Source organism: Enhydra lutris, unplaced genomic scaffold (genome assembly GCF_002288905.1).
Source record: "Enhydra lutris kenyoni isolate GAN:26980312 unplaced genomic scaffold, ASM228890v2 scaffoldscaffold39, whole genome shotgun sequence".
In the NCBI taxonomy this organism is placed as follows: domain Eukaryota; kingdom Metazoa; phylum Chordata; class Mammalia; order Carnivora; family Mustelidae; genus Enhydra; species Enhydra lutris.
In genome coordinates this window covers 28,877,555-28,901,108 of record NW_019154123.1, presented here as the reverse complement: position 1 = coordinate 28,901,108, position 23,554 = coordinate 28,877,555, and the positions used below count along the sequence as shown (strand labels likewise).

Genomic DNA, 23,554 nt, shown 5'->3' with positions numbered 1-23,554 from the left:
ATGCGGGGCCGAAGCGTGGTCCTGTGGCTCTTCCTCGCTCTGCGCACAGGTGAGGTACGGCCGCCTGGCCTTAGGAGCAGGAGGGGAAGTGTGTCCTGAATCCGTATCTCCCCAGAAAGGGGGGAGGCGTAGAAGGGCGCCAACCGCAGCTGAAGGCGGCCGAGGGAACTAACTCTGACCTCAGCTGCTTGGGACGTCTTGGAGGAAACCGCATTGACACGGGTCTTGACAAAGCGGGCCTTCTGACTGGCCAAAGAGAGGAGCAGTCGGAGGGGTGGAGGGGGGAGAGCCTTAGAGGGTCAGGAGGAGAGCTGGGAGGATGGACGCTTTTGATAGGCGTGGACGCTCCAGGAGCCCCTTTGCTTCTCCCGAGCCCCCGCGAGAGAAGATTCTAAGGGACTGGAAGGGAGGGGCGGAAGATGCAACCGGGAGCCAGCCCCAGGGCGCCCTGCAAGGTGCAAGGAGGAGGAAGGTGCTGCTGGGTCTTCTCTTCGTGTCTGCACCGCCCCCTCGCAAGGCAGCAAGGGCCCAGCGCAGTGAGGGGTGAGGTTGGGCCTCGGGGAGCTGCTGGCAGGGTCGCCAGACACCGACGGCCTCACCGCTCTGACCTCACGAATACCCTGAACCCGCCACCGCGGTCCCAATTCTGCAGTTGCCCGCCCGGCCTACCAAGGGGCAGTCCTGGGGCTCTGGAGAGGGGGAGACCATTTCACATTACAGGGTGCTGTGGGGAGTTGAGTCACAAAAGGTAGGCTGTGGGAGAACTTGCAGTCTTGACCCCTGGGGTGGGGTTGGGAAGGACAGGCTGCCACAAGAGGATGGCCTGGTCCCTGGGGGCCCGGAACTGGACCCAAAGCTGGGCCACATGAGTGGTGGATGGAGGAGCTTGGGCCTGTAAAGGCATCCACCCCAAGGAAATCTGGCGCCACTTTTGCCGGGCCCCCAGGCTGGGAGCTCTCTGGGACTCTGACCTGGTCAGATGCCAGGACCCATAGGGTCCCCACTGGGAGGAGGGACCTAAGCAAAAGGCCACTGAGGACCTGTGCCTCCTGGCTTTCTACGTAGGTTTTCTTCAGCACGGAAGATGGATTTTCTCATCCGTGCTCTCCGATGACAAAGCAAGTTCAGAGAGCTCAAATAAGTTGCCCGAAGTCACCAGCTCCTTCTGTAGGAGCAGAAACTTGAGCTCAACCTGCTGATTTCTCAGCTTCCCCTAGGCAGGGGTAGGGGAGCCTGAGGATGGGTTTGTAATCACAGACGCTCCAGGAGGCCACTAGGCTCCTTGAGGGCCACCGCCGCCACCTCCCAGTCTCAATTCCCAGTTGGTGAGGAGGGCTGAGGAACACTGAGTGAGAGACCCTACTGCCCTCTGGTTGGAGGACACAGAGGCCCAAAGGGGCCAGAACAGGAGCAGGAACTTGCATGGTCACGGAACCAGACAGGACTCCTCAGCCTCTTTTCACTCAGCAGGCTGCCCTCCAGGCCAGTGAGCAGGCTTGGGACTAGCCGAGTGCTACCCTAGGAGACGCACACCCCCACCCCTGCCTTGGCCTCTGTAAAGTTCCAGGTCCTGAGCCGCCTCATCTGCCCCAAATGCAGGGATGCATGTCCTACATGCACAGACCTCTGTGGTCTGTGACACCTCTTTTTGCCTCAGATCTCCCAGTGGGAGGGCAGGGCTATTGCGCGGGACTGGCTATGCATGCTCGGAGGTCACACAGCTTCTGGGGGGTCAGGGGCAGGGGCTGGGGATGCTAGGGGCACTGGGCCTCTGGGCCTCTGGGCCTCATGGGTCCGTGCCCCCAGCGCTCAGCGGGATGGAAGTGCGGTGGTGCACAACCTCAGACCCAGAGCAGCAGAAATGCAGTGACATGAGCAAAGCCTTCCAAGAGGCCGGGATCCAGCCACCCGTTGTGTGTACCCAGGGCACCTCAGTGGACCACTGCATCCAGCTCATTGCGGTGAGTCCCAGCCCCTCACTCCGCCAGACAGGAGGTCTCTGACTCAGGAGGGAGCGCACAACAGCATCATTCACAGAGAAAGGTGCTGACTTCCCCTGCCAGGGCCAGGCTGAGGCTCTCTGGAGTTCCCCAGGCAACAAGGGCGGGCTTGTTTCCTGCCAGCACCCAGCCCAGGCACTGGGAGGCCACAGGGAGGAGGGCCCTGGCTCAGATGGGCCCCAGCAGGGGAAAGGTATCGAAGAGGCAGAGTTTCCCTTCCACCAGGCCCCTGCTAGAGTGGGGACACTACCCACCCCACCAAGGGGAGCCCAGACAAAAGACCTCTCGGGGGCGGGGGCGGTTTTCCAGAATGGGGCTTGTGCAGTTCTCAGGAAGGAGGAGTGCCCCCCACCCCCCGCCCGCCCGGCCTGGGTGAGTGAAGGGGGTTTGCAAAGAAGTGCTAGGCCGCAGATCTGCTCAGCTAGCCCTGATGCTACTCAGAGCTCGGACTTTGGTGGCAAGATGGGGTGTGGATGGAAGCTTGGGGACCTGGGTTTTCACTTCAGCTCGGCCCTTGATTTCTCCCCAGACCTCATCCAAGTCTCACACGGGCTGTGGGCTTAGGTAGGCTCCATGGTGAGGAAAGCAATTACACTGAACTAGAATTTTATCACGCACCTCAGGACACCAAGAGCATACTGCCATTTGTGTCTGAAATGAAAAGGGAAAAAAATGAAGAGGGCATTTATGGGACTCAGTCTGCATCCTGGAAAACCTGAGAAACAGGTTAACAGTGGAGTCGGCACTGAGAAATAGGCAAAAGAGGGAGATTCCCTTTTTACTATGTGCCATATTGTATGGCTTTATTTTTTTTTAACTATGGAAAGCCATTAGAAGCCCTAGAAAATTACTCATTTTTAAATTACATAATTAGAAAAACAAGGCAAGCCCTCAGCCCAGGAGAGCTGTCACCTAGGACCTGGTAAAGGGTAAGCCTTCTAGGCCCTGGTGGTACAAGGCCAAGCCAGGGCAGGGTTCCTGGGCCAGACAGACAGGACCAGTGTGGACCTCTGTGGCTTTGCAGGGGGCCCTGGGCAGACTAATGGATGCCCCTGAGCTCCTGGCTGAATGGGCCAGGGTGGCCAGCCTGCACTGACCCGCATTTCCCAGCAGACCCGGGAGGCTGACGCCATCACCTTGGATGGAGGAGCCATTTATGAGGCAGGGAAGGAGCACGGCCTGAAGCCCGTGGTGGGCGAAGTATATGATCAAGGTCAGAGGGCGGGGCGGGGGGTGTCGGGGGGAGGAGGAGAAGAGGCTGTCTCTCTGTAGTGTGCCCTTGTTGGCACCTGGCCTAACCCGACAGCCCTCAAGCTGTTCAGGAGCCCTGTCCCCAGAACAGTCCTGGGATCCAGGCCAGACAAACCTACAGAGACCCCCGCTGCTAAGTCTCTCTTGACACCCCTCTCAGAGCAGGGTTGCCAGAGACACAGAAGGCTGACCAGAGTCCGTTCTTCCTGTGGGGAGCCCATCACCCCTGTAACTTGCACTCACAAGCTCTCACTGAAGGGCTGCCCCATGTCTGCCAGAGTTGGGCCGAAGTTCAGGAGCCCTGTCAGAAGCAACGTGGAGGAGGAATAGGGCAGAGGAGTTGATGAGGACCTGAGGGCCCAACAAAGGAAGAACGCATCCCAGTTCTACCCATTCCTGTGAGCCTCTGTGACTTTGAACAGCCTTCCTTCCCTGACTGGAAAATGGGGACAGTGACACTTTCCTGTCACACAGACCAGATGAGTCAGCATGGGCACACCTGACCTGTAGTGTGTGCTTAGAAGTAGGAGTTCCTTTCCCCTAGTCCCTGCACCTCACCAAACACATGCCTCTAATTTAGCCTGCCCTTTGGAGCTCCGCCCCCCACCTCTGTTGTCCAGAGAACTAGCCCCTGTCACAGCCCAGCTTACTGTCGCCCCTGAGAGCTCCCCCGAAAGGGCTTCTCTTTCCTGCTTTCCCAGAGCTCTGACTCAACACTGTTAAGATCCTGTCCTCTCCTTTTTTGTCTTTGTCCCCACCGCAGTGAGTCCCTTGAGGAAGGGCCTGGTGCTCCTCTCTGTAAAGCTGCTGGTACCTGGTACCCGGCACAGGGCCTCACTGGGCTGCTTGGTGAACTGATGACCATCAGATGACACAGGACACAGTCTAACCCAGCCAGCCTTTTCACTCAGAGGCCAGGAACTGCCCTGCCTCAGTGGCCCTCTTTAATTAATTAAGCACACTTTTGAGCCCCTGCTGCATGCCAGTTATGAGTACAGAGTCATAAGCAAAAGAGAGCCAGTTCCTGCCCTCAGCAGGAGTCAGGTAGTGAACAAATAAACACAAAGAATGGTAGTTACCAGTGTGGGAGGTGCTGTGGAGGAAGTAAAGGCCACAGAAAGAAAGGAAGAAATGTGGGGGAACCTACTGAAAGCAGACAGGAAGGCATCTCACTCTGAAGTGACCTTGCAGCTAAACCCTGATGAGGGTCCCAGGCGGGACAGAATTTGGTATGTTCCAGGAATCAGAAAGAAAGGGCATGGTGGGTCCATCAGAGGGTTGGGACAGGCCAGGCTCCTTAGGTTGGTGGGGGGTTAGCTCCGCTGTGCAAGAAATAGCACTGGCTAGAAGTCTACTTCATTCTGACTGTGGCCATCCCACCACTACAGGGTAGTGGGGGGGCGGGGTGACTGTGGTGAGGGAGGATGTGATGCCTCTGGTCATCAGTCCCCGTGGATGAGTCATCCCTGTCTTGCCTGAATGGCCCATTGTGGGCCACATTTGGCCCAGGGGAATCTTTCGCAGGGCTGCCCACGTGGGTACATCCCATTCACGGTTCTGAGTGATTTGGAATATTGATAGTTTCATATATTCTCTCTTCTCTCCCTCCCCTTTCCCCCTCCCTCCTCATCCCTACATTCTCAGCACCTAATGAGGTGAAGATCCTGCCTCCCCACATGTTCCTCCCACCACTCTCTCCCCATAACCACAATAGCACCCCCTCCATCCCTCTGCATTCCCCCAGGGGGCCTGGACTTGGGAGAACACAAGACTTGCAGGCTGCTTCTGCTTTCTGTGTGGCTACAGAGCCCCACTGACAGATGTAGACTTAGCCAAGTGCCCGCTGACGGGAAGGAAAGGAGAGGAATGAGCCTCTGGGGATGGTGTCCACCACGTCAGACAGGAGGGGACTGGGGTCTCATGCTGAAACGTGGACTGTACCCACTTGTGCTCCCAGCAGCCGGGAAGCCCGTGTACACATGCTTGTGTACATCCCTGCACACTTGGATGCATGTGCACACGTGCCCAGATAGCTGTGCACACACATGTGCACGCATACACACCTGTCTCCCACAGCCTTCCCACCTGCGTTCAGCCCCCCTCATGGCTTCTCCCCTGCCACCCTCACTCCTCTCCTGTCCCTCCTTCTAGAGGTCGGTACCTCTTATTACGCTGTTGCTGTGGTCAAGAGGGGCTCCCACGTGACCATCAACACCTTGAGAGGTGTGAAGTCCTGTCACACGGGCATCAACAGGACAGTGGGCTGGAACGTGCCAGTGGGCTACCTGGTGGAGAGCGGCCGCCTGTCTGTCATGGGTTGCGACGTGCTCAAGGGTAAGGGCTTTGGGCCCAGCAGGGGCTTCCCCTGCAGGGGCGCTGGGTCTCCTTCCTGGCCACTGCCCTGACTTCCCCTGATGGGTGACCTCCCTTGGGCTCCCCTTGAGCCTCCCATAATTAAGGAGCAGCACCATCGCACCTCCTCCAGGGCCTCCCCGACCCCCGGGTGGTGGTGTCCCCCCTTCCTTGTTAGTGCTGGCCAGCCTGGGGCGGTCACATTGAAGCTCTGGTGGAGCAGCCTTTGGGGGTAGTTGATAATGACCCTTCCGATCGCTCCTTTCAGGACCCTAGGACACAGCCAAGCACAGGCCCACCCACAGCTGGGAGGGGGTGATGCCCAGAGAGCAGCTCTCACCTGCTGCAGACCTGTGCAGGTCCCTTTTTCCAGAAACACGTCCTCAGACAGATGAGAAACTTTTTTCAGGACCCCAAACAAGCTGCCAGCTTGCACCCAGAAAGCTCACAACTGGGGAGAGACCTACGGCTCCCCAGTTGATTCACTTACAGTGAGAAGAGGGTGTTCTGCTACTAGAACGTTCTACGGTGAGAGTTGAGAGGGGTTGTTGAGAATAACACATGCTGGGGGAGTGAGCTGAAGCCCCACGTGCCTGGCTGGAGTCCCCAGCCGTCAGCCCAGGGCCCGGGGCTCAACCCCTGCTTGTTCTGCCTTGGGCTTCTCCTGGCCACCCCGCTCTGACAGTCTGTCCACAGGGTGCTCCAGAACGTGATGTGGCCCCTGACCTCTGACAGCCACATTTGTGAACTGCCCTCTGGGGGGTCATACTCACACCCCCAACAGTTCGTCCATGAGTGCTGCCTCCTGGTTTGTCCCCTCAGTGACCAGTAATTCAGGGGCTGGGAGTTGGTGGGAGAGCCCGCGGGAGAGCCCAGACTTCGCTGTCGGAGAGTGGTACGTGTCGGCCCTTCCCAGCATGGCCGCCTTCAAGTACACGACTCTGCCCTGTTGAACTTCAGTGCCCCATCTGTCCAACAGGTCAACGCAGAGTCCCAGGCTGTGGCGCTGCCAGGCTGCAAGAGCTCAGAGGACGTTTCCATGCGATGTGTGTCCCTGAGTACATCCTCGCTGCACAGAGCTGCTGTTTTTATGAGCTCGACCTCATGCCCCTTGGGGGCACCTTGCTGTTGGTTGTGGGCACGTGCACGCACCTACACGCAAACCGCTGTGTGCACACACATGCACAAGCCCGTACAGCACGTGACTGTGCGTAGACACATTCATACACTGCCCCCAGCAGCTGCAGCTACCACGTCAACCAGCTCGACCCACGGGAGCGTGGGGGCCCGGTCCTCTCAGACAGTGGCCGGGGACGGGTGGTCTGGCGGTCAGTTGGCGCATGTATTGAATTTCCAATCCCCTGGGATGATGCCAAAAGAAAACCAGGAAAGGCAGCCCACTGGGCAGAGCTGGATCTAGCGGGCTGGTGCACCAGAGTCGGGCTCACCTTATGTGACACTGAGGAGACCCAAGCACAAGATGAATGGTTGTGCACAGCGGGGATGCTGGGTCACGGCGCTGGCAGGGGCCCCGGGACTACACAGATCTGACCACTTCCCCATTGAGGCCTTCCTACCTATACCCCTGCCCTCCTCCTGTTTTGAAAAGCTTTGTCTATGAAACTGTAGGCATTATGTCATAATTTCTTTTTTCCCCCACTGTCATCGATTACATATAACTGACTGGAAGCGAAACCTGCAGTGGGAACAGTATGTATGCAAGAGTCGTTGTATGTGGCGGTTTGGGGATAACTGTTTCCTTCCCTTGAGCCATTTTAAAATAACACCACTCCAACGCCCCTTGCTGCTTTTGTGGCCCCAGTTTGGGAATCACTGGCCCGTCCCATTCCCCTGTTTTTTGCTCAGACTGAAGCTGGGAGGGGCCGGCACATCCCTGGGGGGCCCAGCCCCGCTGCAGCCTGAGGAGGGTGAGCCCTCCTGGGGGGGGCTGGTGGGTGGCTGACGGGCCTCCCTCTCCCTCCTCCTCCCCACAGCTGTCAGCGACTATTTTGGGGGTAGCTGTGTGCCCGGGGCAGGAGAGACGAGCTACTCAGAGTCCCTCTGTCGCTTGTGCCGGGGCAACGCCGCTGGGGAGGGGGTGTGTGACAAGAGCCACCTGGAGAGATACTACGACTACAGCGGGGCCTTCCGGTGAGAGGGCAGGGGTGGGAGGAGCAGAGTGGGGGCCCTGGAGGCCACAGGGAGGGTGGAAAACAGGGCACTGCGAGGGCCCCAGGGGAGTGGCCCATTGGCTGCATCTCCTCAAAGCGCCCTTTATATAGTTCATGTGCCTACTTAGTTTAAAAACGTCAACTGGAATACGCCAGGCTGGATTTGCTCACAAAGTCAACATGTTTGGTATTTTTAGAGATGAGGACTTAGAAGAAAATGGCAAAAACAGCCTTTTGCCACTTTCAAGTCCCCATTCTGGTGCCTCAGACCAGCAGGGAGGGTGGGGAGCATGGCAAAATGTGGCAGGAACCCTGACGTCTTGGTCCTCGGGGCTGGCCCCCCCCTGCACCTGATTAGAGCTGGTACTTTGGCTAAGCTGTCCATGGGGCCAGAAGAGTCCCCAGCAGCTGTGGGACAGCTGCCTCTGTCCACAGATGAGGACAGGGCTTGTTCAGCAGGGCTTGGAATGGAAGATTGCAGAGCCCCTCTAAGCGTCTTGGCCTCAGTATTTCCACCTAGAGAGCTGGCTGGGGTGCCAAATGGGCCCACCAGGACAGACCCCTCCATTCCAGAACAGGCCTCCCAGAGGGTAGAGGAGCTCAGCCCCGCCCAGGCTCACAGTTTCTGCCCACAGGTGCCTGGCTGAAGGGGCCGGGGATGTGGCCTTCGTGAAACACAGCACGGTGCTGGAGAACACGGATGGTGAGTGGGAGGGGCCAGCCCCAGGGAGCAGCATCTTGGGCCCTGTAGCTGTCCCTGGAAGGAAGAGATGGGTGTTCTGAGTGGAGTTCAAATGGCTCCGTGGGGCGAGGGGGGCTGGTGGACACGGCTACCCTGCTCTGGTTTGTGTCTGGCATTGGCTTCCACTTTAAGACTAGGTCCCAGTTGTGCAGAAACATTTGCAAGTCTCTGCATGAATCCTCATCTACCCTTCTTCCTCTCATTATCTGGAGAAGCCATCCATTCCTGATCCTATAAGGAGATCGTAGTAAATGGGGGTTAGTGTTATGTGTAGATCCATTTATTGTCATTTAGGTTTTTTTTGTTGTTTGTTTTTTTTTTAGATTATTTATTTATTTGACAGACAGAAATCAGAAGTAGGCAGAGAGGCAGGCAGAGAGAGAGGAGGAAGCAGTCTCCCCGCTGAGCAGAGAGTCTGATGCGGGGCTCGATCCCAGGACCCTGGGATCATGACCTGAGCCGAAGGCAGAGGTTTTAACCCACTGAGCCACCCAGGTGCCCCAGTTTTTTTAATTTTGCAATAATTGAGCTTTAGAAAAGCTGCAAGAATAATTCGGAGAACTCCCATTTTTTCCAAAGATTGATTTATTTTAGAGAGAGTAGGGGAGGGGCAGAGGGCGAGGGAGAGAATCTCAAGCAGACTCCCCACTAAGCCCAGAGCCTGCGCTCGATCCTGAGATCGTGACCTGAGCCAAAATAAGAGACATGCTAAACCAACTGAGCCACCCAGGCAACCTCCCACCCACATATATTTTTTTTACCCAGATTCCAACTTTAAGCATTTGCCATGTTGGATTTATCATTTTCTTCTATATTCATATGTATTCTTTCTTTGAGAATACATTTGCCTGCATCACGCCCTTTAATATTTTAGTGTGTATCTCTTAAAAACAAGGAGATGTGGACCTAGCCACAGCACCGTTAACAAATTCAGTAATTGTAACATTGACAAAATACCATTATCTAATCTATAGCACATAATCCAGATTCACTACTTGTCCCAATTCTCTCCTTTGTAGCAATTTTTTTCAGGTCCAGGACCTAATCTGTGATCACACACGGTAATTAGTTGTAGGTCTTTTTAGTTTCCTGTAACTGCTGAGCAGTTTCTCGATCTTTGTTTTTGTGGCATTGACATGTTTGAAGAGTCAGGCTAGTTACTTTATAGAACATGCCCCAATTTGGATTTGCATAAGGATCATTTATTTAAGTTGAGATACAATTTGCATGCAATAAAATGCACTCTTGGAACTACAGGTCTGTGAGTTTCGGCAAAAACACAGGTGCATAATTACCACTGCAAATAGTGATTGTGACTAACATCCCACCCTGTAAGTTCCTTGATGCCCCCTTCTGGCATTCACCAGTCACTTTTGTCTCTCTAGTTTTGCCTGTTCAATAATGTCTGATCATTGTCTTTTTTTTTTTTTAAATCATAATCTTTTTTTTTTTCAATCATAACCTTTACCTTTAAAAGCAGAAGGTCTATCTCATGTGGTCTGACATTCAAGAAGGCAAACAATATGAACCAGATTTGAAAAAGAGAAATGATTTGAAAAAGAAGGAAGCACATAGGATTATCTCCAGGGCAGGATGATGGAGGAGATGGGCAACCGGGACTTGGGCCTCAAGATCAAGCAGGGGAAAATGTCAAAGTTGGAGAAAGAATAGGGGTGTATTGGGTTAAAGTTTGCTGTTTTTTAAATTTATTTATTCATTTATTTATTTTAAGGGGGGCGGTGGAGGCAGAGGGAGAGGGAGAGAAAGAATCTCAAGCAGACTCCCACTGAGTACAGAACCCAGTGCAGGGCTAGATCCGTGCCCCCAAGACTATGACCTGAGCTGAAATCGAGAGTCAGATGCTTAACCAACTGAGCCACCCAGGTGCCCCTAAAATCAGCTTTTTCAAAATGTTGATGGTAGGGGTGCCTGGATGGCTTAGTTGGTTGAGCATCCAGCTCTCGATTTCAGCTCCAGGCATGATCCCAGGGGACTGGGATTAAGTCCTGCGTTGGCCGCCTGGCTCAGAGGGGAGAGCCTGCTTCTCCCTCCCCCATTGCTCCTTCCCCAGCTTGTGCGCACACGCTCTCTCTCCCTCTTTATCTGACAGATACAATCTTTTAAAATTTTAATTAATTAAATAGGATAAAATGTTGATAATTTAAGGAAGTCTAAGGAGATAATTTTTTAAAGACTATATGCAAAAGATTGGTAAGAGCACAAATGGGAATTGACATTCCAATTGTTTGAAGAACAGGAGTGGCAGATTGCAATACCTAAACGGTGCATTTGTGTCATGGGGGAAGGCCAGACCATCCCCCAGAGCTCCATACAAAGGCTTTGCAACAGATGAAAAGTAGAAAGCTGGGGAGGGAGGCGAGAATGACACAGAGTGATTGCTAAGAACTCTCGGAAACCGTCACACAGACCTTAAACGTGACCTCCGTGGAGGCTTCCAAACTATAACTCTCAGTTTTGGGGTTTGGGAGTGAAGAGTTTTCATACGATCCCACATGAAAATTTTTTACCCCTTCTATTTCCTAGTAGAGGCTTATCCTCCTCATTTGAAAATTTTAAAAGTCTTAAAAATGTTGTTCTGTAAGACCATCTGTTGAGTTACAGTTTTTTAAAATTAGACTTCTTAATATTCCTATCTGGTGTCCATAGTCCCTCTTTAAAATAAATCTGGCTTTCTATTATAAATGAGTTTTATGGAAAATTTCCAAAAGGGTGGGGAAAATACTTTAAAATGACAAGTGAAAAAAAAAAAAGTAGGGTGCAAGGGGCTCCTGGCTGGCTCAGTTGGTGGAGTGTGCAACTCTTGATCTGGGGTCATGAGTTCAAGCCTCACATTGTGTGTAGAGATTACTTAAATATTTTTTTAAAAAGTAGTGGGGTGCCTGGGTGGCTCATTGAGTTGTGTGTCTGACTCATGATTTTGGCTCAGAATATGATTTCATGGGTCGTGAGATAGAGCCTTCCGTGCTCAGGGAGTCTGCTTGGGATTCTCTCCCTCTGCCCTTCCCCTTCTCTCTGTCTCTCAAATAAACCTTTTAAAAAAGTAGTAGGAGCAGCCGTGGGTTAAGCCTCTGCTCTGCTCAGGTCATGATCTCAGGGTCCTGGGATTGAGCCCCGCATCGGGCTTTCTGCTCAGCAGGGAGCCTGCTTCCTCCTCTCTCTCTGCCTGCCTCTCTGCCTACTTGTGATCTGTCTGTCAAATAAATAAATCTTAAAAAAAAAAAAAAGGGTAGCAGGATACAAGATTGCCTATTGGATAGTCCTTAACTGTGTTAGAAATGGTTAGAAAATAGAAAAAACGACTTGGAGTAAATCTCCTGAAACACGAATAGAGTAATACTGGATTAATGCATGGGCAAAGCTTTGGAGAGCGCTACCCTTTTCTCTTGGGCTACCATCCTTGGTCCATTCTGTCCGGCTGTGTTCCCGCTGTGGCCCCTGCCACCTGCGTAGAGTCTAATTGAGTGTCCAAGAGCAGCAGGGACCTCCTGGCACATTTCTCTCTCCCTAAGCTCCCAAGTCTCTTAGTCTTAATGTTAATGAACAGGCCTGTTTACACGTGCTGTATTACCATCACATACCTCTAAGCCACATATGTCTAAGCCAGTATAAGTTTTATGGAAACTGGTGAGGGTTTGGAAATACAAGTCAATAATGACAGTCTCTTGAGATATCTGGTCTTATGGAATGCAGTCCCCAAGCTCCTTGTCATTCCCAGCTCTGGGTCTTTACCTCCTAGAAGAGTTTGTTTTCACCATGAGTCTGTGTCCCTCCCCACCCTTCCTGGGCCTTTCTGAGGCCCTTCCCATATCCCTCCGAGGGTAGAAGTTGGCTCACCACAGCCTTCCCATCTTCCAGGGAAAACTCTTCCCTCCTGGGGCCAGGCACTGCTGTCCCGGGACTTCGAGCTGCTGTGCCGGGATGGCAGCCGGGCTGATGTCACCGAGTGGAGGCGATGTCACCTGGCCCGGGTGCCTGCTCATGCTGTGGTGATGCGGGCGGATGCAGATGGGGGCCTCATGTTCCGGCTGCTCAATGAAGGCCAGGTGAGTTCAGGGCACCCCCCGCCCCTTGCACGGCTTTCCGGATGGTACCGAACCTCCTTGTCTCTTGCCAGGGTAGAAGCTCAGCTAGAGCCATCACTGGGCTGGCCAGAGACTCAGAGACCCTCCCCTGGGCCAGACCACAGCTAGGGAGTCCCTGTAGTGTCCAGCCTTAGTGTGAAGGAGGGACCAAGGGTGTGAGCTGGCAGCTAGAGACAGGAGCGAGGAGGGCTAGCCAGAGAGGCAGACCGGGGACCCGGGCACCCTTCCAAGAGAGCTCCTCATGTTTGTGGCTCTTAAGAAGTAAATCCAGAGTCTATGAGCCCATGAACAAAACGACAAAGCCAACAAATGTCAAAGGACACCATTGATTAAATATGAGTACTGTTAAGCTGATACTTAACAAGCACAACAATCTCTGGGCACTCCAGCTCTAGGTATGTTTGCCCCCAACCTGTGCCACCATGGCCAGCCCCGTCCCATGTCCTCAGTCCCATTCCACCCCTGGGCCCTCAGTGTGACAAGGCAGAGTGCGCTGGGGGAGCACAGAGGATGTGGGTGGGGGTGCCTGGCCAGAGGAGCCACAGGCTGATCTGAGAGGAAGGGACATGCCGCCCTCCCCACTGGCCACACCTCCCCAGCCCCCTCTCTTGTCCCCGACACACAGCGTCTCTTCAGCCATGAGAGCAGCAGCTTCCAGATGTTCAGCTCCAAGGCCTACGGCCGGAAGGACCTGCTCTTCAAAGACTCCACCTCCGAGCTGGTGCCCATCGCCACACAGACCTATGAGGCCTGGCTGGGCCGCGAGTACCTGCACGCCATGAAGGGCCTCCTCTGTGACCCCAACCGTAAGTCCACCTGTCTCTTGTTCCATGAGCTCCAGCCCAGCCTAACCACAGGCATGCAGTGCTTTCTGGAGAGGCAGCTGGGAAAGGACACTTACCCTAGAGGCTGTGCCCCTTGGTCTCCACCTCCCTGCCTCTAGGGGTTTGGAGAGGAAGCTTCTCCAGAGATGGATGGCCTGCTGTATCCCAGATGCCCCATCAGCTCCAAGGGGTAGGATCCAGACCATCAGGCCATGTCTTGGAAGCATCTCCCTTCCTATCCACACGGAAGTCATCAAGTCCCAGCATGCTCTCTCCTCAGTGCCTAACGCCTCCTCCTGCCCACCCCATGGCCAAGGCCCTGGCTTGGGCGTTGTCTGTTGACTGGACCATTGTTAGTCTACCGTGGGCTTTTTGCCTTCTGCCCCATATAGCCAGGGAGACGGTATGCTACTCAGACACACGACAGCCATGATATCCCCTCAGGCTTCCTCACAGCCCGGTGAAAGAGGCACAGTTATCCCCTTTCTGTGAGAGGAAACAGATCAAGGGTAAAATAACTTCCTTTTCATATCTAATGAGGGAAAGAACCAGAGTTTCCCTTGGGCCTGACTCTAAGCTCTCCCTACTGAGGTATAAGCCCCCATGACTCCACCCCACAGGCCATGCTCGGGACCAGCCCCTGAAGCAGGTGAGTGTGGTGGTGACCACAAGCTCTCTCACACACACAGGGCTGCCTCACTATCTGCGCTGGTGTGTGCTGTCCACTCCCGAGATCCAGAAGTGTGGAGACATGGCTGTGGCCTTCAGCCGGCAGAGGCTCAAGCCAGAGATCCAGTGTGTGTCGGCCGAGTCTCCCCAGCACTGCATGGAATGGATCCAGGTGGGGGCCATGCCTAGGGGCACAAGAGTGGGCTGGAGGGGCAGGTGATGGCTGTGCCCGGGATGTCCTTGCCCTTGCCCTGTGCCACCCGGTCTGAAGCATAGGCAGTTTCCTGTGCCAACCTCAGAAAAGGGAGGAGGAAGGACTGGCAGGGACCAGCCACCCCACCTCAAGGGAGGAGGGTGGGGGTGGGGGGGGCTGTTTACTTTCAGGGAACTCAGGAACCTTTCCTCCCTGAGTGGGTGAGCTGAGAGCAGAAGGAACATTGGAGAGGGGCCCAGCGAGACACTGCTTGTCCTGTGGCCTTCAGTAGAGAGGCATGAAACGAAACACTACCGACCCTCACTAAGTACAGTGTACTCTGGTAGTTTCCATCGTACTCCATCCTAGTCCTTGTTTCTAAGCTTGTCATGGCCCATTACATGGCCTTTGGCACCCGCTGATCGGCTCGGCAGCCGCAGGTAAGGGCCCTGCCCTGCTGTGCTTCTCTGACTGGAAACTGAGGCCAGAGCTTGGAGGGGACCCCGGGGCCCTGAAGGCAAGGTGGCTACAGTGGTCACAGGTGTCCCAGCAGCCCCCTGGTTCCTGGACTCCTCCCTTCTCTTTAGATTTTTTTAAGATTTTATTTACCTATTTTGAGAGAGAAAGAGCAAATGAGCAGGAGGAGGGGCAGAGGGAGAGGGGGAATGTCTCAAGCAGACTCTGTGCTAAGCCCAACATGGGGCTAGATCTCAGGACCCTGAGATCATGACCTGAGCCAAATCCAAGAGTGGGACACTGAACAGACTGCATCACCCAGGAGCCCCCTCCCTCCTCTTTTTTATGAGCGAGTATGTGGGGCCTATGGGGTTACGATGAGGAGCCCTTCTCGGGGCAGTCCCTGAGCGCAGATAGACCACTGCCCCTCAGGGGTGTCCACACTGCCCCCCATTGACTTAGAGACCAAGAAGAGAAGAGTGGGCAGAAATAAAAGGAGGCCAGGATCACGATAGAGGACGGCCTCACAAGCATGTGAGTGCCATGTGCCGCACACTGTGCCAAGACTTCCCGTGGACCCCTTCCCTTAACCCTCACAGCAGCACAGGGTGGGTATGACCACTGCCAGGAACCTGAAGCTGGCAGAGGTTGGAGAAGCCACCTGCTCACAGTCCCCCAGCTCAGGGTGGGGAGCTCCTTGCCCCAGGGGCCCAAGGAGGCTGGCGTGACCCTGACCACAGGTAGGGCTGAGGTAGGGGTGCTCAGCTGGAAGGGAGTAAGGGGAGACTGGAGGGGGAGGGCAGGCTGTCCTGTTCGGCGGGGGGGGGGGGGGGGGGGGTTGGGTCCATGGGCTAGAAAACAGGGAGAGATGCAGGAGGGAGGGTTCAGCTCCCTATGGGCAAGAGCCTTTTCTCTGTCTAAACTCAAACAGGGCCAAGGGACTGTCCCATCAGAAAAGGAGCAGACTGCGTGGTTCCTTGAGAACCCCAGCAAGAGACTCAGAGATGCTTCGTTCTCAGGCTCTCGGGGTGGTGTCCAGTGGACCTCTGACTCCCATGTGCTTCCCAGCCACAGTGGTCCGCAGAAGAGGGCTGTCAGCCTGACTGGGTTCCACCCTGCCCCCACAGTGGCTTGGAGGCCTGGGTCGGGGGAAGAGAGGACCCCCAGAGGTGGATGCTCTGGGCTCAGAAATTAAGGCCACTGCTTGTTACTCCAGCATCACAGCGTCATGCTTCTGGGCCCGAATGGCCTGGGGCACCTTCCTGGGAAGCAGGTGTCCCCTCTCTCCCCCTGCCCCACCCCTTTTTTCCCTTGGGGTTTGTCGCACTAGTGTATCTCATTTATTAACCCCGAGGGGCAACCTGTCCAGAGGCTTCAGAAAGGGCAAGAAAGGGTGGACGAGGGAGACCAGGGGGCTTCAGGCAGGTGGAGAGGAGAGAGCCCCGGGCCCTTCCTGCTCCCTGGGGCAGAGCTTTAACCACGAAACTGCTGTCTCTTGAGTCCTGGCTCCTTCATGTACTCGCATCGGCATTTAGCAAATATATACTGGCTTGTGTGGTGGGCCAGCCCTTGGCCGGGGGTGGGGGGATAGAGCATGGCACCCCAGGCGTCTGTGGGCTGCAGTCTCTGGGGAGGGCAGGGATAGTACACAGTTCTGACAACAGGAGCAGCAGCCCCCCAGGGATGGAGTGCTAGTGCCAGCTACTTTCCTGTCTCTGGTCTTCCAAACCCCTCTCTGGCCCACACATCCCACAAGGAGGGGGAGGGGGTCCCCAGGGGAGAGAGCCCGAGATACCCAACCCTAGCACCTCTGTCAGGTCCCGACACTTCCCCTGCCCAGTCACTTTTTCTTGTCCCCCTTCAGAATGGGCAAATCGATGCGGTGACCCTGAAGGGCGAAGACATCTACACAGCAGGAAAGAAACACGGCCTGGTCCCAGCGGCGGGGGAGCACTATGCCCGTGAGTATAGGGTCCCGGCCCCATTCAGTGCTAGGAGGCAGCTGAGAGTTTCATCTGGATATCCTCAGTCTCCCCCCCCCCCCCCCCCGCCCCCCCCGGGCCCTTTTCCCAAGCTCCCCTTCATGGTCCTTCTCCGGGATGGGTTGCTTTCTGTCACAGGCAAGCCCTCCTGCCTCAGGCCTTAGTTTCCCCATCAAATCATTAAAAGCCCGGCAGGTGTGGGCAAACTTTTTTTTTTTTTAAGATTTTATTTATTTGACAGATCACAAGTAGAGAGAGAGAGAGAGAGAGAGAGGAGGGAGCAGGCTCCCTGCCTACCAGAGAGCCTGACGTGGGACTCGATCCCAGGACCCTGAGATCATGACCTGAGCTAAAGGCAGAGGCTTAACCCACTGAGCCACCCAGGCAGCCCGTGGGCAAACTTTCTGTAAGAGGTCAAAGAGTAAACACGTTAGGCTTTGCAGGCCACATGTTCATCGGTGGTTTTGGGGTTTTTTATTATTACTTTTTTTACAACCCTTTAAAAATACAAAAACTGTTTTATACGGCTAAGCCAGGTCGTACAAAAAGAGTATTTGCCACCACCTCAAGGAGAGGGCCTCCTCTGCCTTTCCCGCCTACCTACTGGGGCTCATAGATGGCGGCCCTGGGGAACCGCCCCTTCCAGTGGCTTGGGCTGGGGCCTTGGTGCTCTGTCCTCCTAAGTGGTGACTTCAGGTCCTTTCACTTGGATGTGAAGAGTCTCTGGGCTTAGGAAAAATGCTTCTGCGGCCCTCAGCTGTGCCTCCACCTTTCTCCCAGGAGGTGAGAAAAACACCACCTGGGTGTAAGGAAAGAAAAATCCCTTCCGGTGAGGAATGATGGGGGACAGGTTGGGGGAGACAGAACTCTGAAAAGTGGAGCCAAGGGCTGCTTCTCAGCCTTGGTTGGGGGACAAGCAGGGATCCCACTGCTGCGTGTGCCCCTGGGGTTGGGACACTAAGCGGGGAGAGATGCACTGGGTGGGACCATAGCTTGAGGCAGCAGGCGCCCTAGGGAGTGGGTTGAAGGCTCCCGGGGACCGCCCCAGGCTCTTGCCTGGCCAGGCCAGGAACACACAGGTGAGAGGCCTCACTGGCATCCCCTCTCCACAGAGGAGGACAGTAGCAACTCCTACTTCGTGGTGGCTGTGGTAAAGCGGAACAGCTCCTACGCCTTCACCCTGGACGAGCTCCGAGGCAAACGCTCCTGCCACTCTGGGTTCCACAGCCCCGCGGGCTGGGACATCCCCGTGGGTGCCCTGGTGCAGAGGGGCTTCATCCGGCCCAAGAACTGTGACGTCCTCACAGGTACTGCCCTCTGCAGAGATGCACATGTGTGAACTCCTTGGCGGGGGTAGGGTGTGGGTGTCTGAGGGCCCGGGAGCTGTCTCCCAGCAGGAGCCCACAGAGCAGCCCAGAGAGATTTTCTCTTCATCCTTGATGTGCCCTGTTCTCTTGGGAAGGTTGGGAAATATTGTTGGCCACATTTGTAACTATCTCCGGGGGTCTGTTTGGTTCTGTGCGGGGTGCCATGGTGCCCCCTGCCACTTACCCAGAGGGGGACTGGCTTGAGCAGGCATGAGGAACAGGTGGCGTGCCTGGGCTCTGGGCCTGGCTGGGTCACTGTCCAGTCATGGGGCTGTCCCCATATCCTGGCAGCCACTGGGCGTCTGGGGGACCTTTATGGAAAGTGGCCAGCCATCTGTGTAAGTGCTGAAGAAGACACATTTACCAAGCAGCTACCATATGCCATAACCAGCCCCCCCCCAATGTGTTAAATCACATACAGTCATGGGGAAAGGAAGGCAGTAGGAAGCTGGCAAGATCCTGGGCTGACTGTGCACACACCTCTGTCCCGTCTGGCACCTCAGGAAAAAAACCACATTTTTTCTTAATCCACCTCCACAAGCATACATGGAGTGTTAGGGTTGGCCGCTCCCACTCCTCTACAGCTGGGCAGTTGCCCTGACTGGAACAGAAGAGCTTATGAGGTAGTGAGTTCCCCATCCCTGAGAGAGTCCAAGGGAAGCCTGGGTGACTGCTAACCCAGAAGTGGCGCGTGGGGTTCCTGTATCTGGACAGCCGCTGTAGTTCCCTGATCCCTGCAGCGCTCACAGGAGGAGATGGGCCCCTCTGAGCTGGGGTGGGCAGTGGAGCTGATGGATGCCCTGGAGACACAAGGCCAGGCAGAGTGGGCAGACCTGGGGGCGGGGGAGGCTCTCCCATCCCTGCTGCCCTTCCCTCTGATGGCCCCTCGACTCTGCCCTCCCCTTGGCCCCCGCCCCAGCTGTGAGCGAGTTCTTCAGTGCAAGCTGCGTGCCTGTGAACAATGCCAAGAATTACCCATCCCCACTGTGCGCGCTCTGTGTGGGGGATGAGCAGGGCCGAAACAAGTGTGTGGGCAACAGCCAGGAGAGGTACTACGGCTACAACGGCGCCTTCAGGTACCACGGCCACCTGGGGGTAGGGGATGCCTAGGGCCACTGCAGAGGCCGGGCCCTCCTGCCAACACTGGCCTTGGCCTCTCCCATGGCAGGTGCCTGGCTGAGAATGCAGGGGACGTCGCCTTCGTCAAGCACACGACTGTCTTCGAAAACACAAATGGTATGTGACTGGGCAGAGGTGGGGAGGCTGGGGCCAGAGCAGGGCTGGATCCTCCAAGAGCTGTTCCCCATCTACAGCATGGTTCAGGCCCCAGGTCCTGCTAGGATTGGGGCGGAAGAGCAGCTGGGGAAGACAGAGGCTAAAAGGCTCTGCCCATGGGGGATCCCAGGGGCTCCAAGGTCCTCTCAGAACAGACCTCGGGCCACATGTCCAGGTCTGTAGGACACATGACAGTCTTGACCAGTCTAGAAACCAAATCTCCATTCCACCAAGACGGCAGAAACTCCACCTCTGTCAATGGGGACAGATTCCTTCGGGGGCACTGATGGAGCACCAAGGTGTGTGGTGGGAGTGGCGGGGTCCTCAGCCCACATCAGCATCGGGGCTTCAGTCCTGAACGGGTCAGTTCCTCATGCAAGGAAACCACTGCCCCCAGTAGGCCATGCCAGGCAGGGCGTGCCCCCATTCCCATCACATGGGTGGCTTTTTCTCTGCGGTCCTCTTCCTGGGCCCCACCTGGGAAAAAGCACCCTGAAACTGTATGCTCCAGGCCCCCCCCCGAGCCCACACCTGGGTCCTGTCAGGGTGCGGGGCCCTCTAAGCGTGCCTCACTTCCCTCCCTGCTCCTGTTCCACTTTGCCTTCAGCACCTGCTGGTCTTTCTCCGTACAGTGCCTCCATGCAGGCTTTGAAACCCCAAATGCTGGAGGCTCAGTCTTCCTCACTGAGAAATTCTTTCCAAAAACTCCGTGCAGAAAGGCATAATGTGGTCCGAAGGGGAGGAGGAGACTGGTGGAGAAGAAGCAAGACACGCAGGGAAAAAACATTAGGATTTCAAAACTTGGATCCCACCCTACCTGTGAAGGTCACCCAGGCTGGGAGGGCTCCCAGGCCCTGGTGCCACCACCCCTCACCCATGCCCAGCTCCCATTGAGGACACTTGGGATGATCCTTCAGGAGGAGGGAGCTGTGGGCTCCCTCAGGAGCCAATGAGCCCTGTCTGGCCGCAGCCCTCTGCAGTCTTGTGATAGGCTTGGGAGGGGCCCTTTCAAGATTCACCTGCAGGGAGGCCCCCACCTCCCAAGTCCACTCCTTTCCCTTTGTTTTTATCTCTACTTGAGGGCCCATGTGGAATTCTTCTGGAAATGGGAAGAGGGTGGATATTGAGTCAGTACCTGAAGACACAAAACTAACGTGATTCCCAAGAGCAGTGTTTCTCAGGAAGCCCTTGTGACCCCCTGCTTCAGCCTCAATGGGTTGCTGGTTTAAAACAGTTTTGTGGGCCCCACCCGAGCCGTACCAGGCCCAAGACATGGGAACACCCAGATGGGGCTCTTTGCCTGGGACTGATTAAGAGTCTTAGTTTTTCCACCTGTGAAATGGGGGGTGGTCACACTCCCTTGGTGTTACTGTCTTGAGGCTAGAGCAGGTGCTTCTAAAATGCCTGCGTCATTTTAGGTGCTCTACCCGCAGTGGTTCCAACCAGTGTTAGCAGCCCCTCTGGGCTCCCGGGTCCTGGCAGTGGAGCAGAGCAGTTGGGGAATGGAGTTGGGAAGCTGGCCAGATGTGGCCAAGGATTTGGGGATCCAGGAGGAGAGCAACCTCTCTCTTCCTCTGTCCCTCTGCTCCCTCCCTTCAGGCCATAATTCTGAGCCCTGGGCTGCCCAGCTAAGATCAGAGGACTATGAGCTGCTGTGTCCCAATGGGGCCCGGGCTGAGGTGTCCCAGTTTGCAGCCTGCAATCTGGCACAGATGCCATCCCACGCCGTCATGGTCCGGCCGGACACCAACATCTTCACCGTGTATGGACTGCTGGACAAGGCCCAGGTGAGCCAGGGCAGGGTTTCATCACTGGGGGGTGGGTGATGAGTTGAGCTGGGGCCCTCAGTGCCTCAGCATACCCAGAGCAAACCTAGGAATGCTGCAGGAAAGTTCAGAGATTTTCACTTAATCAGGCCATTCCTTTACTATCCCTTCTGTGTCCTGCTTTATTAATGTTTCCTTCTCAGCCGGACCTGCCCTGAGCAAGATCATAGGGGTGTGTGGTGCTAAGTCCAGTGGCTGTTTCTCAGCCCACATCTCCCTGACCCTTCAGCAGCACTGACCACAGCTCCCACCTGCTGGAGGAACTTGTCCCCTTGGCTCTGGGGCCACACCCGCTTGGCTCTCCTCTCAGGCTTGGTAGCCGCTCCTCATTTCCTGGCTTGTAACCACGGAGTGTCCCAGGGCTCCACTCCAAACCCTTCACCTGCGCCTGCTCTCCTGTTGACATCCCCCAGCCCCATGTCGTTAACAGCCATCTGTATGTGGACAGCTTCCAAACACAGCCTCCGCCCTGCCTTCATCCCACCCTTCCATCTTGAACAACTGTCTGCTTGACATTGCTACTAGGATTTCTAACAGGCTCCTCGGCCCAAACAAGCCTGCTGCTGGCCTGCCCTGCTTCCCTCAGCCTCCCCAGCTGCTCTGGTGGCACCTCCAGACTTCCATTTCCTCAGACGTCCCATTTCCCCAGACTTCCCATTTCCCCAGACTTCCCATTTCCTCAGACTTCCCATTTCCTCTTGAACGCCTGTCTTTCTCTAGCATTCTACATCTAGCCCCTTTGCAAATCCTGTTGTCTGGACTTTCATATACATCTGGAAGGAACCCAGACAGTCTGACAACAGGGCCCTTTGTTCCCAACCACCCCCCACTTCCACTTCCCACCTCCCCCCTCCCCCCACCCCCCCCCCCACCCCCCGCCCCCCCCCCCCCCCCCCCCCCCTCCCCCCCCCCCCCCCCGAAAGATTGGTGGCCACTTGGAACCTTCTTACTGGGGTAGCTGCTGTCGTAGATCTACTCAGATCCCCTTCGAGGACAGCTCAGTGAGTGGTTGGGCTTAACGCTGTCAGGTCAGCCTCAGTGCCCTGTCAGAGACATGAACAGCAAGCAGCCCCTGAGTAGCAGTGGGCAAGCCCAGATGAAAGGCCGGTCTGCCTGTGGTGCTTTCAGGACCTGTTTGGGGATGACCACAATAAGAACGGCTTCAAAATGTTCGACTCCTCCAACTATCATGGCCAAGACCTGCTCTTCAAGGATGCCACGATCCGGGCGGTGCCTGTTGGGGAGAAAACCACCTACCGGGACTGGCTGGGCCCTGCCTACGTGGCGGCTCTGGAAGGCATGCTGTCCCAGCAGTGCTCAGGCGCAGGTAGGGCCTGGCCTGGAGGGCAGGCAGGTTTTCTTTCCAGAGGAAGAGCAGGTGTTCCCGCCACATGCCCCTCCCCTACCCAGCATCCCTCCTGGCCTTGCACCCCCAATCCTTGAGTGAATTCATGGATGCCCTGGGTGGCTCCAGAAGATCAAGGTGAGGTGGGCGTGGTGGGAGGGTGGTCTGAGCTGGAGGGCCGCAGACAGAGCAGAAGTAGTGCCCGTGTAACTCAGAGGGACCTGGGTAAAGGTAAGGAAGGCTACAAGGAATGGTGCAGAGAGGACTGAGGCAGCCCCATACTTACAGTGAGGTCTCATTTTGAAAGGAATGAATATATAAAGAAAAACTGTAATAGGGCAGAAAAGGGGAGCCTGGGTGAGTCGAAGTCACAGAAAACCCCCCCCCCCGCCCCGGTCACGATGGGAGCGCCAGTGCCAGCTGCCTGCAAATGCTGTTCCAGGCGCCCACGAGCGCGGAGGCCCTGACCGCGTGTGTTTGCTCCCCCAGCGGCCCTGGCCCCGGCCCCCGGGCTGTCCCTGCTGCTGCTGTCGCTGCTCCTGCTGGGCCTCCCTGCCGGCCTCCTGCAACCCACCCTCTGAAGCAGCCCCGGGCAAGCCCGGCCCTCCCTCGGAATGGAAACCTACTCTGAAATGTCTATAAATAAGCTGTTCTACCCGCTCCGGGGGCCCGGGGGATGGGAGAGGACGGGTGAGAAACCCTGGAGCTCCCTGGAGCTGCGATGCCGGCACCGGGAGAAGCTGCTGTGATTGCTTCAAACCGGAATAAAAGCGAATGTGAAAGGAAGGGGCCCCCGCCTGCAGCCGAGTTGGACGGAGCAGGGCTCCCGCGTGAAGCAGCCCCCGCCTCCCCGGCACCACCTGGCCCGCGGCTACCTGAGGCCCCGCTGGCCGGCCTCCCAGTCACGCCGCACCCACGGGCTGGCGGGCTCCCACCACTCCGCCTCGCCAGGCTGCGGATTGGAAAAGGCCAGTTACCAAGGAAACAGGCTGAGCCCG

The 23,554-nt window shown here is 56.0% G+C and overlaps 1 protein-coding gene across 1 annotated transcript; it reads left to right on the top strand.

The window, feature by feature from the left end:
• LOC111155086 (melanotransferrin) lies at positions 1 to 23,148 on the top strand. The gene is made up of 16 exons (XM_022515134.1): positions 1 to 49; positions 1,807 to 1,961; positions 3,114 to 3,213; positions 5,403 to 5,585; positions 7,598 to 7,754; positions 8,410 to 8,477; positions 12,393 to 12,580; positions 13,245 to 13,425; positions 14,133 to 14,284; positions 16,626 to 16,722; positions 17,856 to 18,050; positions 19,030 to 19,186; positions 19,279 to 19,346; positions 20,985 to 21,172; positions 22,340 to 22,538; positions 23,046 to 23,148. Exons 1-16 carry the CDS (start codon positions 1 to 3, stop codon positions 23,135 to 23,137), a joined length of 2,229 nt encoding a protein of 742 aa, XP_022370842.1. The 3' UTR covers positions 23,138 to 23,148.
• The last annotated feature ends 406 nt before the right edge of the window (positions 23,149 to 23,554 follow it).